The sequence below is a fragment of the Puma concolor genome, chromosome E1, assembly GCF_028749965.1.
Source record: "Puma concolor isolate L17-30 chromosome E1, mPumCon1.1.hap2, whole genome shotgun sequence".
Taxonomy (NCBI): domain Eukaryota; kingdom Metazoa; phylum Chordata; class Mammalia; order Carnivora; family Felidae; genus Puma; species Puma concolor.
This window is the reverse complement of record NC_141680.1, coordinates 6,160,290-6,177,337: the sequence shown is the minus strand read 5'-3', so window position 1 is coordinate 6,177,337 and position 17,048 is coordinate 6,160,290. Positions and strand designations below refer to the sequence as shown.

At 45.5% G+C, this 17,048-nt stretch overlaps 1 protein-coding gene across 1 annotated transcript in view; it reads right to left on the bottom strand.

Moving 5' to 3' along the window:
- Positions 1-17,048, bottom strand: part of DNAH9 (dynein axonemal heavy chain 9) — a 342,468-nt gene that overhangs the window by 124,280 nt on the left and 201,140 nt on the right. The window contains exons 44-45 of the mRNA XM_086686045.1: positions 12,222-12,384; positions 10,039-10,162 (exon numbers count right to left, since the gene is read on the bottom strand). Coding sequence (XP_086542171.1) covers positions 10,039-10,162; positions 12,222-12,384 — 287 coding nt within the window. The remainder of the gene's footprint in view (positions 1-10,038; positions 10,163-12,221; positions 12,385-17,048) is intronic.

The following is a 17,048-nucleotide window of genomic DNA, read 5'->3' as shown; positions in this document are numbered from 1 at the left end:
CGTAAACCATCAGGACTCACAAGCACATTTAACAACAAGCTTTCTGGATATAAATCAATATTGAAAATAAAATGGCATCTCTATACTCAAGCCCCCCAAAATGTTACTTTATTCTTTTTTATCTTTTTAAGGAAAGATTTTATTGTTTTTGAAGCAATCTCTACACCCAACGTGGGGCTCAAACTCACAACTCCGAGATCAAGAGTCCCATGCTCTGCTGACTGAAGTGGCCAGGGAAGAGCAAAGGCTAAAGAACAGCCATGACATTTCTGAAGAACCAGTGGGAAGGATTTTCCCTACCAGAAATCAAGGTTCCTTATAAAACTAAGTTAATTTGGGGCACCTGGGTGGCTCAGCTGGTTGAACATCTGACTCTTGATTTTGGCCCAGATTATGATCCCAGGGTGGTGGGATCGAGCCCCACATTGGGCTCCACACTCAGCTTGAGATTCTCTCTCCACCCCTCCCCTTCCTTGTGCTTTCTCTCTCTCTTAAAACAAACAAACAAACCAAAAAACCCAAACCTATGTTAATTAAAACAATGCAAAATTGGTATGGGCCAAATATATAGAATACTGAAGGCAACACCTAGAAACAGACCTAATTATAAACAGGAAATTGCGGGGCGCCTGGGTGGCGCAGTCGGTTAAGCGTCCGACTTCAGCCAGGTCACGATCTCGCGGTCTGTGAGTTCGAGCCCCGCGTCGGGCTCTGGGCTGATGGCTCAGAGCCTGGAGCCTGTTTCCAATTCTGTGTCTCCCTCTCTCTCTGCCCCTCCCCCGTTTGTGCTCTGTCTCTCTCTGTCCCAAAAATAAATAAATGTTAAACAGGAAATTGCTATTAAAAATCAGTGTGCAGTCACTGGTTGATGGATTAATCAATAAGTGATGTTAAGTAGTTCAGCATTACGAGTAAAAATTAAAATTAGAACACCATATACAAATAAATTTCAGGTGGATTAAAGACATAAATATGAAAAGTAAAACACTAAAAATTTAAAAATAAAATGCAGAAGGGGCGCCAGGGGGCCCTGTGAGTTAAGCGTCCAACTTTGGCTCAGGTCATGATCTCACAGTTCGTGAGTTTGAGCCCCGCGTTGGGCTCTGTGCTGATGGCTCAGAGCCCGGAGCCCACTTCGGATTCTGTGTCTCCCCGTCTGTCTGCACCTCCCCTACTGTGTGCTCACGCTCTCTCGCTCTCTCTCAAAAATAAATGAACATTAATTTTTTAAAAAATAAAATGCAGGAGATAATTTTTATCATGTCGAATAGAACAAAAGTTCTGAACAGTCTGGAGCATTAAAAAAAACTGTTAAGTTTTACAGCATTTAAACTAAATCAGCATGACAAAAGTCAGATGCAGGCTTCAAAAGAGATTTACACCCCATATAATGAACAAAGTGTTAGTATCCAGAATATATAAGGAACTCTTACAAATCCGTAAGAAAAAAAACAAGAAAGCCAAGGGCAAATGGTCAAACTGTATAAATAGGCAACTCACAGGAGAGGAACAGCCAATGAACCCTCCAAAAGATGCTCAAGGTCACAAGTAAAAAGGGAAAGAAAACGATGAGATTTCATTTCACGCCCATTGGCAAAAACTAATGTGTGAGATCAACCAAGCACTCATGAGGTTAGGAGGAAGCAGGTATTCATGCGTGACTGGGCAGGGAGCAAATTTGCACAACTACTCTGGAGAGCAGCGTGGCACTTTTTATAAAGTTGAAATATCCATCCCAGACAATTTAGTAATCTACATTTTGGGCACCGATTGGAAAGAAACTCTTGTACGTGCCCATTGCAAGTTTCTACGTTGCAACGTCATGATTGCATGGGAGTTTTATTGCTTTCTGCACATCCAGAAGAGTTCGTAAAGAAATACAGAAACACATAAAGGGAAGAAAGTCAACGGGGGTGGTGAGAGCATAAAGACTGTTAAGGAAGAGTCAGAAATTGGGGAGAGACAGCCGGGCAGAGCAGAGTTGTGAATCAGGGGCCAGGGGGTGGGCTCCTGGCTCAGATGGAGGATTTGGCCTTGGGGAGGAGGCATGGTCACCTTGGAGGACAGGAGAAACCCACAGAGACGTGGAGACAGGCTGTGCGGTATGAGGAAAGTTGTGAGTCTCATCCTGAAGAGTCAGGTCTTCTCAATGAGAGAGGACAGTGGGTGGGGGAGGGAAGCACTGGAATAGCTCAAATCTTGAAAACACTGGATATGATGTGAAGTAGGCGTGGCTCATGGCCAGGATATTCCATGGGCCCTGGGAAAGCTCTTCCCCATTTCCAGAACAAGGCTTTAGATGGGTACTGAGGCCATCTGGACCTGGAATCACAGGAATCCACACCCACACGCTTCTTCCTTCGTCCATAACCAACACAGAATTGTGAGCATCATAGAAATGCTGGACGTGGAAGGAGCTACGGGGGCCACCCTACCCGTGTTACCTCCTTGCGGGCTTGGATGAGGTCCTCAAAGATGGGTGGTTTGGCAAATGGCCTTAATCAACAAGTGATGTCAGGTAATTCAGTATTAAGATAAAAAATAAAAATTAGCACACTATAGACGAAAACATTTTAGGTGGATTAAAGACATAAATATGAAAAGTAAAACAGGAAAAATTAAAACAAAATGCAGGAGGGGCACCTGGGCGGCTCAGCCGGTTAAGGGTCCAACTTCGGCTTCAGGTCATGATCTCACCATTCATGAATTCGCGTTAGTTAATCCGAGCGATGGGAATTCTGACTTTGCCTGTCAGTGAAGTTGCTACACATCGGTGCACTACCACAGCTGAAGGAACGCATTGCCAACTGCCAACAAATGTCTGGTTTTCATAGTCTGACCACATTAACCCAGCCGGGAGTTCAGTAAGAATTTTATACTAATTAGACTTAATCGTTTTAAAAGGTCAAAATGGAAAAAAAAAATGGATTATCATGAAATTGATCGTTTACTTCCTTCCCTTAATTGGACAAATTTAACTTCCGTCCATCAAGGTATTCCGTAGGACGCATATAAAACACCCTGAGCTATAACTTGTCCAAACCAAGGTCTTAGGAATGGAATAACCCCTTTCTCATTTGATCAAAGCAGAGGTCCACGGAAACTGCTAAGGAAATGCAATGATATTCAGCATGTGTTGGGAATTAAAGAGCTCAGGGAAGTGTTGTTTTTTCTTTTTAATTGTTTTAAGTGTTTATTTATTTTTGAGAGACAGAGACAGAGCATGAGCAGGGGAAGGGCAGAGAGAGAGGGAGACACAGAGTCCAAAGCAGGCTCCAGGCTCCGAGCTGTCAGAGCCCAACACGGGGCTCGAACTCATGAACCACGAGATCATGACCTGAGCTGAAGTTGGCTGCTTAACCAACTGAGCCACCCAGGTGCCCCAAGTTTTTAAAAAAGCAACAGTCAAATGGAATTGACAGGAGCCACACTCCCCCAGCTTCAGGAGCCGACTGCCTACGGTGGTCTGTATTCCTTTCTCCTTTGTGTCTCTGATAATCTGCATTCCCTTCCCCATTATCATGTTAGAGCCCCCCAGTGAGGACTCCATTCCCTTTGGTCTTAGAGCATGTGTAACAACACAGCCTGCGTTCTTCGCCCTTCTATTATTTGAAATATGGAGGGCTTACTTTTGGTGTTTTATGTAGAACATTCTCGATAGGGAGGAACCAAACTATGGTCTACAGGCTAAATCCGGCATGCTGTCTGTTTGCTTGGCCTGCCAGCTACGAGTGCTTCTCACAATTTGTAATGGTTGAAAAAAAAAATAAAATAATAATACTTAATGACTCATGAAAATTATAGGACATTCAAATTTTATTGTCCATCAATAAAGTTTTATCGGCCACGGCTGCAATCATTCATTTAGGTATGGTCTATGGCTATTTTTCCCAGTACAACAACAGAGCTGAGTAGCTGTGACAGACTGTACGGTCTGCAAAACTGAAAATATTTACTTTCTGATCCTTTATAGAAAAAAAAAAAGTTGGCTGACCTTGGCTTATGGGATACACTTAGGGCTGTGCTGTTGAAAGTATCAGGCCATTTGGAGACTTTCTCCATGCTCTTAAGATGCTAGTGTCTGTCACAAGGTCCCAAGAGCTCCTTAAGAAGAAGGTCACCAGATGGAATTGAGCCTCTGAATTGGGAGCAAAGTTTGCATCTTGAGGTTTATTCCTCCAATTTCTCCCGGCATCATACCCATCAGTTACTATGTGATGTAGGTAGTCATGCTTTCAAGTGAGGGACTGAACTGTCAGAGGGGATTTTGTGATGCGAACAGAGGCAGAGGCTATTTAAATATTTGAAAAGTTCCCTCCTGAGACCTACACTCGCGAAACACTATTTCTGCTTTCAAGTGCTCTGTGCCATCATTAACGCCTCCTAATACTTTGAAGCCCAGACTAATCATCATTCTTCTCTGTGCTCATGTGGGACCTTCAGAGGCGAAAACTGCTTTTGGGGGAGGAGATCCTGATGGTTTGAGATGGTTCTGTTAGTTGGGGCTTGATGATAAAATGGATGAAGCTATGGACTGGGTCCTCCGTGAACGCGTTAGTGTCGCACTGGCTTAGGGGACCTGGCCTCATCCAGGCCCACCATTTTCCCCCAAACTTTTCTCTGGTCTCAAGGGGGGAAAAGCAGGGGACTGTGGTGGCTGTCTCAGGAGCCCTCTGCACCTCTCTCTGCATGCCTGAAAACCATCTCAAAGCATGTGTGCAACAGTGAGATCTAATACGTAAGACAGCACATCATTCTCGTGACATCACGCACCTTAGTTCAACAAACACCTGCTGAATAATAATTATGGGACCAGAGATGGGTTAATAGCTGACAGTATAAATGATGGAAGTAACAGTCTCTACAGAGGGTTAGAATTATATTTGTATTGTTTTATTTCCTAAACTGGACAGTAGGTCCTTAAGCCTTTTCCTTTCCTATCCTTACATTATTTCCTAACAACAAAAACATTAACTGACAAGAGACAACCTAGGCTCTGCCTTTCATGAGTCTGCAATGCTGTTTCAGCACAGTGGTGGGGTATGCAGCCATGGAAAGCTACAGAGACGTGGAGGGTATTTCTCACTGCCAAGGATGATAATGGATCAGTGACGATTTCCTAGAGAGAGAGGACGCTCAAGATAAGTCTCATAACGTGGGCAGAAGGGACTCCAGACAAAAGAGGAGGAGGGCATGGAGTTCAAGAGGAATATGATGAGTAATGATGTCAGGGAACAACAGTGCAGTGTATTATCTCAGGGAGTTAGGAAGTAGATCACAGAGTAGGTCAAAGGCAGGGTTTTCTTTTTTTTTTTTTTCTTTTTTAATCTGTAGAAAAAGGGGCTTGGGTCTTCTCCTGCATTCAGTTAGAAAAACCAGTGAAGAAATTCTGTTTCATAAAGACCCTTTGGAAGCAGCGAGGAGGATGGATGGGGGGGGGGGGTATTGCCTAGGATGTGGGGATGAGTTAAGAAGTGCCTGTATGTGTTGAATGAACTGATGAAAAGACCGGTGGTAGCTATGATAGAGAAGATTTAGATTCAGAAATGGTTCGGGGATAAAATTGGTGGTGGCTGATTATCTCTTAGATAGAGGAGATGAGGGAGAAGTCAGCAATGTAGGCAAATGCGCGGACATCGTCTTAACAACTTGCATAGAAATTTAGCACCACGTGAAGGAAAGGAAAGGCTGACAACTCAAGCATGTTTTTGCATCACCTTTTGGCATTTCTGCTTGGCAGCTGGAGAGCCAACCAGGTGCTGGTTTGAGGACACAACCTGTAGATAAAGCCACAGAGACCACAAAGTACGCTCAGAATATCTGATGCATGCTCAAGGGAGCCTCCTTTGCCTCCCAGTCTATCTCTTCTTCCAGGGAAATTGGGCCAGATCTCTGCATATGTAAAGCAGAGATGGCCCACCAGGAAACCTAGTTCTGGGAAAAGCATAATCTAATGCCAAGTCTGTTACAAATATTTCCAGACTCCAGATTCTTTTTTTTTAAGTTTACTTATTTTGAGAGAGAGCGAGCGACACAGTGTGTATGTGGGGGGGGGGGGGTGGAGCAGAGAGAAAGGGAGAGAGAGAATCCCAGGCAGGTTCTGCCCTGTCAGCATGGAGCCCAATGTGGGGCTTGAATTCATGAACCGTGAAATCATGACCTGAACTAAAGTCAGATGCTTCACCAATTGAGCCACCCAGGCACCCCTAGACTCCAGATTCTTATGTGATGGGTGGAGACCATTAATATACCAATCCTGGATCTAATCATTGAGATCCTGGAAGGCGAGGTGATCTTTTCATGTTCTATATATGAACAGGAGATGTGGCCCTAATTTAAAAGGACAGTCTGGTTCAGAGATGGAGAGGCACAGTACTTTATAACAAGGGGGACCCAATTTCATAAACTATTTCAATAGGCCACATAGAGTGTATGATGCTCATGTTTAGGCACAGTGCCTACTGACTGGAACATGTGAGCTTAATAAGTGGTTCTGAATATGAGTACATGGAAAGTGAACTAGTCTGGACCGGGGAAGAGAAATCTTAAATATGGAGTGAACAATTAGGCCTTTTGAAAAGCAGGAGGAAAATCCCAACACGAGATCCCCATGTAAAATAAAGTGTGAAACCTGGCAGAGTTAAGAAAGGCAGAGACACCACACCCAGAGCAGACTATGTCCTCTTAGCTGGGACTGCGATAAAATGCACTTTCTGGAATACAGGGAAGTTGGAGGAAGATGTGTTATACCAGAAAGCCAGGAAATGATTCTATTTCCCCCCTCTAGGTTAGGATGAGGCCTTGCTGGTTCTGAGTTTTGTCCAAGAACCAAGACGGTACACATTTTGTAAGAATTTCTTAAGTACCTGGGTTTGATGACCAGTGTCTACTCTTTAGGAATTATTATAACAGGGCAGTAAGGGCATAGCAAAATTTGGGCTTTCCAGATTCAGGAAGGATCAATGTTTCAATGTGTAGTTTCATGATGCCAGCAGCTGCATGATGCCCAGGAAGGACCCTGGCAGCCAAGGGAAATGACTCAAAGGTACTCCTCCTTTGCTCCTGATATATACGGCCACCATGTTTTTTTTTTATACAATTATGTACCTTTTGCTAATTAAACTAGGAACTATATTTAATTTTTAAACTTTGTGTGCAGGATTTCTTCCTGTCAATCTGTAACCCAACTGAGACACAGCTGGGATAATGATAGGTTCTGGAATGGTTGGTTGGTGTCAGGAGTGGGATGCAAGAACTGAATTACTATTATGGTTTGATTCTGGAAATGGCATCAGAAAATCAAGGGATCAAACAATGAGCTAAAGTAGTGTGGGAAGAGGGGCGCCTGGGTGGCTCAGCTGGTTAGTGTCTGAGTCTTGATTTTAGCTCAGGTCAAGATCTCACGGTCGTAGATTGAGCTCCGCATTGGGCTCCATGCTGAGCATGGAGCCCGCTCAAGATCCTCTCTCTCTAGCTCATGTGTGTTCTCTCTCTCTCTCTCTCAAAAAAAAAAAAAAAAATATGTGGGAAGAAGCCAGATAGCCTATGGCGTGAGATTAGTAAGTCATTGAGAAAGGTGTTTTTGGGGAGGGTTGAATCAGTGTAATACATTCCACTGTACCTTTATATCTCTAAACTAACAGGACTTGTGGATAACTATGGAGGGAGGAGTTCATGGCAAGGGAGCCTGACATAGTGTTATAGTTTGCACTGTGTTATCCAAGAGTGGAGTGATTGCACAACCCCACAAAATTCAAACATGAAGGGGATGGGGAGGTTCTGAGGAATTCCCAAAGCCCTCTGTGGACTGGCAGTCAGTTAATTTCTAGCAATTATTTAGTTGAGAGGGAAAATTAGAACTGAGAGAGCCTCTTGTTCTCCCTGTCAAAGTGGTTAAGAAGAAAGGGAGGAATATTAGAAAAGCATTACTTTTAATTGCATCTCTTTTTAACACATGTATGTAAGTCTTATTTTTATACAGAAGCCTTAAAAGAGAAATGTGAGCTTGAAACTTCATGGCTTTGGAGCAAGCTGATTGCATTATTCTTTTACTGGGCAGGGCTTCAGAAATTCATTTCAACTTGGAAAAGAAATAGTTGCCTTCCAAATGAAAAATTAAAAATACTTAATTGAGAAACAAAATTTCAACTGGTAAAAGCATATCAATTTCTGTGTCTCAGACATTATTTTAGGAGAAGGTGACCTGGCTGGATGGGGCCAACTGCGATACAGGGTGAGGCTGGCAACGTGCCTGGTATCTCCAGAGCTGTAAGTTTTTGGAAGCACAATTTCACCTTCTTTGAAATTAGACTTCAGGGTGCAGGGTGGGAGAGCCACTGGACACACTCTCATTATTTAGTAAAATAATAAAAGGTGAGGCAATGTTGTAGGTGGAATACTGTCGTAGAAGATGGTGGCTCTAAGAATGGGGAGAGCGGATGTGAGGAGAAAAGGAATAAGTAAGGCAAACTCCTGCATATGAAGGTAACTTTATGGTAGAAATCTGTGTGAGGCTTAGAGATGGCACAGTAAGGAAACTGGGACTCCGTTCCTCATCAGAAACGATCCAAAGGTTGCTCACAGAGTCTGCTAGAGCATGATGGGGACCAGGGACCACTGGTTCTTCAGGGGTGATGGCAAAATGGCGTGGGATAGAAGCATACAAAATTTGAAGCGGACAATGATCCTGAAGCAGTGAAGTTCCTAGGGACTGCATAGCAGAAGACACCTTGAAATAAATTACATATGACATGGGATAGACTTTGGAGAAATATGCTGTGATCGTGGTTCTTGGATTTCATAAACTAAAGAGTATTTAGTCAGAGAGCCAGGGGGTTGGACTGTGGATACATGGGCTTTCTGAAATGCTGAAAAGCTAGAGGCAGTAATTTTGTTCTGGAACATCTGTGCATTGACTTTGTTTTCTTAACCCAGATGAAGAGGTAGTTTTGCAGATGCTGAATTTGGCTTAAGAGCCAGGAAAGCATATTCAATGTTTAATTAATATAAATGCAAAAATATACACCTCCAATTTCTGTAAATGCATAATTTAAGTAATATATTGTCTTACATTCTTGGGTATATACATTTATATATATCTTGCATTATGTTTATATACATGCATGTGTGTGTGTATAATTTTTTTTTAACCCAGAATGGTTCACATAATTCCTGAATTCCTGAGTAAATAAGGACAGTAAAGTATCAGAATCGAACTTTCCACTGAAGTCCTCTCTTGCACTGATGGTGTCACAGGACAGTGGACAGCCTCTGTCAAGTTTTTGGGAAACCAAGGAAACCAGCTTAGAGATATCCCCCCCCCTTTTTTTTTAAAGGAAATTCTGTTTTTTTAAGTTAATTTATTTTTTTTGAGAGAGACAGAGACAGTGTGAGTGGGGACGGGGCAGAGAGAGAGAGAAGGAGAGAATCCCAAGCAGGCTCCGTGCTGCTGGCACAGAGCCTGATGGGGGCTTGAACTCACAAAACTGTGAGATCATGACCAGGGCTGAAGCCAAGAGTCTGACACCTAACTGACTGAGCCACCCAGGTGCCCCCATTTTAGGGATATCCTACATCTATTGTTGCTTCTACTTTGCCTAAGGTTCTGAATCCTCAATTAAATTGGCAAACGAATCTTGCCCTATTGCGTAAGTTTTGCATGTGCAAATTCTGTGTCTCTTCTGGCCAATGCCTAACCTACTTGAAATGTTGCACACATTCTATCTAGTTTCTCTCTTGAATACGGGAAGAGAATAGCACCTTCCCGCTGGGCTCAGGAGATCGGCAGACCCTTAACATGTTCTTTTCCCAATAATCAGATCTAGTTCCAATAAAAGCCCCAAGATTATTGCCTGTTTTGCAATGGAAGGAGCCAGGATACCAGGCACAGGACTAGCTCTAAGGACCTTAATGAACCAGTCCTCTTCTAGTTTCTTCCTTATTTCTATGACCTAGCTCTCTGGACCTTGGGCCACCTTGGGGTGACTCTGACACCAGGGGGAATTTAGCAGAGACACTCAAGAGATAAGGGTTTCTTACCAGATGCCAAGAGATCATTGATGAGCACAAGGAACTTCTCATCAGCCACTTGGGCATCGGTCATGAGAAACACCGTGCTGAGACCCTTCACCCCAGCTTTCAGGCACAAACTGGACAGGTCCATCTGTGGAAACAATCAATATTAGAGATCTCTGGGAAGACGGCCTTACTGAAAGAGGTCTCCAAGCCACTCGTTAGGAATGAGACCATTTCCTTATCTACTTTAATGGGAGATAAAGTGAAGCAGCAATGGAAAGTAGGAAGGAGTGCCATCTTGTCCTGAAAATAAGGAAAGTACGCCTCATTCCCTGCCTCAATCCCAATAGAGATGGACGAGTAAAATTAAATAGCGATGATCTTCAATTCTACAACCATTGTGGCTCCTATACTGGCCTCTGGGGCTCCTGCTTTGTGCAAAGAGCTAACAGCTTCCCAAAGGGACAGAGATGGTTCCTGTTCACCTGTATTACTCATATCATCATGCAAGTGAATGACCTTCCCCAGGAGGCAAGCAACTGCTCTTGGCCTTGACAGAGGAGTCATGTTCTTGGGGATACCGACCTGGGTGATGAATACATCTTAGGCCAGCAGTGTCTTGTGTCCTCATGACTCGCTCCAGCAAAAGCCTTATGTTGGAATAAAATATACTGGGGACCACACACACACACACACACACACACACACACAATCATCTTGTAGGAAATTACATCCAGTCAAAACTACAGGTAGATGAAGTTTTGGGCTAGGATGCCAAGCCCTGAATTTTTCCAGCTTAGTCAATCTCGGTTCCTTCTCTGTATCCCTCTTGCAAAGCTCGGTGCCAGTCTCTGATCCTGCTCTTCTCCCTTGCCCCAGTCAAAGCTCCTTTTCTTTTTTTTTTTTTTTAATTTTTTTTTCAACGTTTTTATTTATTTTTGGGACAGAGAGAGACAGAGCATGAACGGGGGAGGGGCAGAGAGAGAGGGAGACACAGAATCGGAAACAGGCTCCAGGCTCCGAGCCATCAGCCCAGAGCCTGACGCGGGGCTCGAACTCACGGACCACGAGATCATGACCTGGCTGAAGTCGGACGCTTAACCGACTGTGCCACCCAGGTGCCCCTCAAAGCTCCTTTTCTAAGAGCCTCGTGCATTTCTTTACAGCAGAGCACCTTTGTGTCCTCTATATAATCCCCCTTTAAAGTTAGTGAACTTCCTTGAATATCGACTGCTCTCAACCTTGTGCATTGACGGAATTAGCTAAGACAAGGCTTCTCAACTCTCACTGGAGCCATCTGGGGGAGGCTTTCAGAAGTCCCGACACTCAGGCCATTCCCTGGACTAGTTACGCGGAAATTTCTGGAAGGTGGGGTGCAGGTACCAGCATGATTTGAAGGGGATTCCAGGATGCAGTCGAGGTAGAGAACCGCTGTCTTAGATCATTCTGTGAACATGTGTTTCTCATATGCACTAACTTATTTACTTTTTTGGGGGGAACCGCTGAAGACTGGCCTCACGTGACCATGGTCTATGACCTCAGATCCAGCCAGTCATGGAGAGGCTGAACTGTGGCTCCGGAGTCAGCAGTGGGTGCCACTGGCGGAGAGATCTGAAGGCAGGTGGGTAGGTCTGGCCCCACGCTGGCGGGAATTCTCCCAGGGACAGTAAGGGCAGCGTCCTGGTATAATATTACATCAGGACTCCCAATCCCGCCTCTACTGTAACCATGCACAAAAGGGAGGGGGCTGGGCAAAGTGACCTCTGAAGGCTGGATAAATGCCTTTCCCCACTTTTCAGAGCTTGCATTGTGGCTGCTAAGTGCCTACTGTCGGGACCAGGAAATGTCACTGAAGCTCCTGGTAGCTGGAGGTTACAGGAACTTGCCTTTAAAATATGGCTGTCTTATAGAACTTGGGCAGACTGTCGGAATTCCTTCAAAGCCTGCCACAGGGGCTAGCGAGCCGAGCGCTAAACGTCACATAGATGTGCCCCTGCTCCGGTGAGAACTAAGGTTCCAGGGACCGAGCTGAAGCAGCTGAGGTCTGCAGACCTGAGCCCAATGAGAAAAGAGCCCCTCACGTCCCTAGCCCTGAACCCAAGAAGCGAATGGCCCAGAACCTTACGGGGAGGGTCTAAGCGAGGCGCGTGAAGAGCTAGGAAGGGGGACAGGAAGCTGTGGGTGGCTGCAGGGGGGCTGTCACTCACCTTGAAGTCCGAGATCTGGTAGCCTCTCCACGGCGTGATCTGGAATACGTCCATGGAGCTGATGAAAGCCGCAAGCCTGGTCAGACACTGCTTGCCGCTCCCACCCACGCCGACCAGCAGAGCGTTTCCCCGCGGGGACTCCAGGATGCGGCTGATGTGGCAGCTGCGGAGAAGGAGCAAGGTCCACGGCTCTGATCAGACCCCTCCCGCGAGGAGCACGCACCGCGCCGGAACCTTCCTAGGAGGCACACTGTGAGCGGAGGTGCAGGAAGCGTGAGTTACACGGTCCCCGCATCAGGTCTCACCTTCTTGCCTGGATGGATGGAGGTTGTCAACGGCTTTGCTTTAAGCCAAACCCTCTGTGACCAGGTGGCAGTGGAGGAAGAGCTCACGGCAGCCAGGCAGGATGGGAGGGGACCCCAACTCACGCTCCGTCCCCTCCCCAGCCCGGCCTGACTGCCACACCTCCATGGCGCTTTGCCTCACCTGCCTGTGCTTTCAGGCAGGAGGAGGGGGCAGGGAAAAGAGAAAAGAAGAAAAAACATTCAGGGGAGGCTAGAGGACAAGCGGGAACAGAATTGTTTGCTCCTCTTAAGAAAGAAGGAGCAACGGGGTGCCCGGGCGGCTCAGTCGGTTCAGCGTCCGACTTCTGCTCAGGTCATGATCTCACGGGTTGTGGGTGCGAGCCCCGGGTCGGGCTCTGTGCTGACAGCTCGGAGCCTGGAGTCTGCTTTGGATTCAGTGTCTCTCTCTCTCCCTCTGTCCCCACCCCGCTTGTACTCTCTCTCTCAAAAATAAATAGACATTACAAAATAAAAAAAATTGTTAAAAAGGAGGAGCAAAATTGAAGTCGGCAGAATGACGGGGAGCCCTAGGCACGGATGCTCTTGCAACGAGCACTTGGAGATTCTTGGGGCACAAGACACCCACTTCCTTGGCTTCTGGATTCTTCCCCTTGCAGCGACACTCACCTCTCTCAGTAACCATATTCCCACCCAGCGATGGCGAAACGTTCCCAGGCCCTGGGCTCAGACTATGTTCTGCAGAGGACCCTCCTCTGCCTGCCCCGCAAGCCTTCCGCAAATGCTCTCCTTCCTTCAGGCCATCCACAGACCCTCTTCCACATTCTCCGTTCCCCTCAGCACTGTGTACTTACCTTATGCCAGGGACCTACACCCTTTATGACAATAGTTTCCATTCCCTTCCTTGTCTTTGTATTTATTTACTTATTTTTTGAGAGAGCGAGAGTGAGTGGCAGCGTGGACACAGGCAAGGGAGGGGCAGAGAGAGAAGGAGAGAGAGAATCTCAAGCAGGGTCCGCACCATCCGCCCAGGGCCCGAGGTGGGGCTCGAACTCATGAACGGGGAGGGCATGCCCTGAGCTGAAACCAAGAGCAGGACGCATAACCGACGGAGCCATCTGGTTGCCCCCCTTGCTTTCCTCATCTTAAAAACAATAACTATTCATTGTGAAAAATGCATAAAATACAGAAAAAAACCTACAACTTACTAGGTAGCAATAAACACCATTGACATTAACCGTATGCCCTTCTGGACATTTTTCTAGGGTCTGTATGTTTGTAAGTATATATTTATGTGTATCTACACCCATTACCTGTGGAAGTTCAATATGTGTATCTATCCTGTTTTCAAAACTGGGCTCACGTCATACAGTAAACAGTGTTTTGAGACCACTTTTCCATTTAGTGATGTTCTGTGATTATTTTCCTATGCTGCTGAGTAATCATTAAACTGTGCTTTTTTTTTTTTTTTTAAGTTTATTTATTTCGAGGGAAACAGAGACGGCACAAGTCGGGGAGGGGCAGAGAGAGAGGGAAAGAGAGAGAATCCCAAGCAGGCTATGTGCAGCCAGATCATGACCTGAGCCGAAACCAAGAGTTGGACGTTTAACAGACTGAGCCACCCAGGCACCCCGCTAGGCCATGCTTTTAATGGTAGGACAATATTCCAATGCATAGAATAAATTCCTTGTCTGCAATAGACTACTACTGGATATTTAGGTTGTTTCCAACATTTTCCAGCCATAAATAATGCTATTTAAGTTATTTTTAGTTTCTACCTCTTGTCACGCCCACAGGACGGGCTCCTAAAAGTAAAGCTGCCAAGGGGCCCCTGGGTGGCTCGGTCAGTTAAGTGTCCGACTCTTGGTTTTAGCTCAGGTCATGATCTCACCCTTTGTGGGCTCGAGCCCCATATCAGGCACTGTGCTGACAGTGTGGAGCCTGCTTGGAACTCTCTCTCTCTCCCTCTCTCTCTCTCTGCCCCTCTCCTGCTCACTCTCTCTGTTTTTCAAAAATAAATAAATAAGCTTAAAAAAAGGTAACACTGCCAAGTCAAACAGTAAGGCGATTTTCACGACCTTTGATACGTAGTGAAAACCTGCCCGCCCCAGAATGGGGGCAACAATTTGCGGTCGACTTAGGTCCAGCCGATGGATCAAAATGTGGATCTCTTATTTCAAAAGGTGAGCCTATGCTAGATCATGTGAGTTGAATGAGAATATGTTAAAAATTTGGGGAAAACGTAACACAGTGACCAAGGCACGGTGGAGAAACGGGGAAAATAAGGGTGAGACAACAGGTGTTGGGGACCTCGGAACTGAAGGGGTACACAGAACAAGACCTCAGGTGGAGTCTGACCAAACACAGCAGAGTGGACATCTGAGATTGAACAGCACAGGCTATAAGCCTGTGTCTCTACCTTGTGTTCATGATGTTACAGTGACAAATCCCGTATTCACATTAAGTAATGGTAATCAGGGGTGGAGAGGCCCAAGGGTAGCTAAGCTCCATTTGGAAAAAAGGCTGGGGCACGGGGAGAGTTCTGGGGCTTGACGTGTCAACAAACTATGAGCATATATGAGGTTAAACCTTCTGTGGCTTGATTTTCTCACTATTGCAAAATTTCTGGCACATACTGATGACTGGGTCATAATCAGCGTCGATAACCTAAATGTCTCTGGGTGTTCGTTGCCTCCTGTCTCCTGTGGGATGCGTTTGCTACTGAGAAGGAAACCCTAGCAGGGCTGCAGGTCAGTCAACAATGCCCACCTATCAGCCGATAGGAGAGTCTGGCCCCCATTCTTGTGGACACGGGGTCTTATATACATATTTTTATTTATTTATTTATTTTTAAATTTTTTTTTCAACGTTTATTTATTTTGGGGACAGAGAGAGACAGAGCATGAACGGGGGAGGGGCAGAGAGAGGGAGACACAGAATCAGAAACAGGCTCCAGGCTCTGAGCCATCAGCCCAGAGCCCGACGCGGGGCTCGAACTCACAGAGCGCGAGATCGTGACCTGGCCGAAGTCGGACGCTTAACCGACTGCGCCACCCAGGCGCCCCAACATATTTTTAAATCTCTGCCGGTTGCGTGGTTGAAAATATTAATTTTTATTTCTTCATTATTTAGGGAACTGAACATCTTTCTTATCATTATATATTTTTTCTTTTACAAATTTCCTTTTCATGTCCATTGCCCCCCCCCCCCTTTTTTCTTTTTGTTTAATCTCTACCCTCAACACGGGGCTCAAACTCACAACCCTGAGATCAAGTGTTGCACACTCCTCCGACTGAGCCAGCCAAGTACCCCAAGTTCCCACTTCTTAATTGAAGTGTTCTAGATTTGTAAGACCCCCCCCCCCCTTAGGTATGTATGCTCTGAAATGTCCCTCCAATTTGTCACTTTTCCCTTTTGGTCTTAATGTATTTTTTGATGTGTGGAAAATCCTAGCTTTCTGGTCTTAAAATTATAAGTCACTGAGTTTTATAGTCAAAATTAATTCCCCTAAGAATTTAGGAATTATTTACTGACCCATCCTTAGTTCTTTTACGATTTTGCTTTTCCCCTTTAGAATTCTTTAATTGTGATACTTATACTCTCTCTTGTATCAGATGGCTTTTCACTTCTCTGGCTCCCTTAAGTCCTAGTTTCGAGGCCCTGGAAGAACGTGCATGTATAACTCGTCTTGTATCCTCTATAATGCTAGCACATTGAAGGCATTTAATAAATTTTAGTTAAACTCAAAGAGCACAACAAATACCTTCCAGTCAGCATCACACCGGGGCGGCGGGGGGGATGTGAGGTGCAAGGGCTCACCTGCTTTGTGACTATATTAGAGGGCGCCTGGCAGCAATGATGAAGGGAGAAGCATATCCAGGCCCTCTATTTGGAGAAGAAGTTCACCTGGGTTCTCTGGGCCGCCCAACACCCCCTCTAGGCTGGAAGGCCTGACCTCAGCTTTGCATGGTCCCTGCTATTCAATATCTAAATGGGAAATGCATCATTAGTGCTGAAGTTTCCGGAGAAGAATGGTTGAGTCTGCAACTGTCAGCATTAGACTCCAGCTGGGGATTCATTAACAACCTCTGACGAGGGCAAAGGACTCTGCATTCAAATTACAAAATTTAAAAAAGAGGATCAATATTCTGAAGGACTCCTGGGCAAGCAAACCAGCGGAGTCTAAGTTAAGCCCATTACTGAATTTCTGTGAGATTAAAGACAAAAGCCAAAGATGTACCACAGCACAGCCGGAGGAAGCGGGCTCACCGAAGCCGACACACGCACACACTGAGGCACATGCACGCGCACACCCACACGCACACTCACGCCCTAGAGAATGGACAGGATGCACAAAGGAAGGGGCACAAGAGAAGTACATCTAAAGTTCCTTTTTTGTTAAGTGATGCTAAGAGAAAGAAGAGGCAGAACAAAGACTCTATGTGGGAGCCAATAAGCAAAGAAAAACGTTAAGGTTATGCCACAAGCAGGGGAAAAGGCTTTAAGGAAAGGCACAACAAGAATC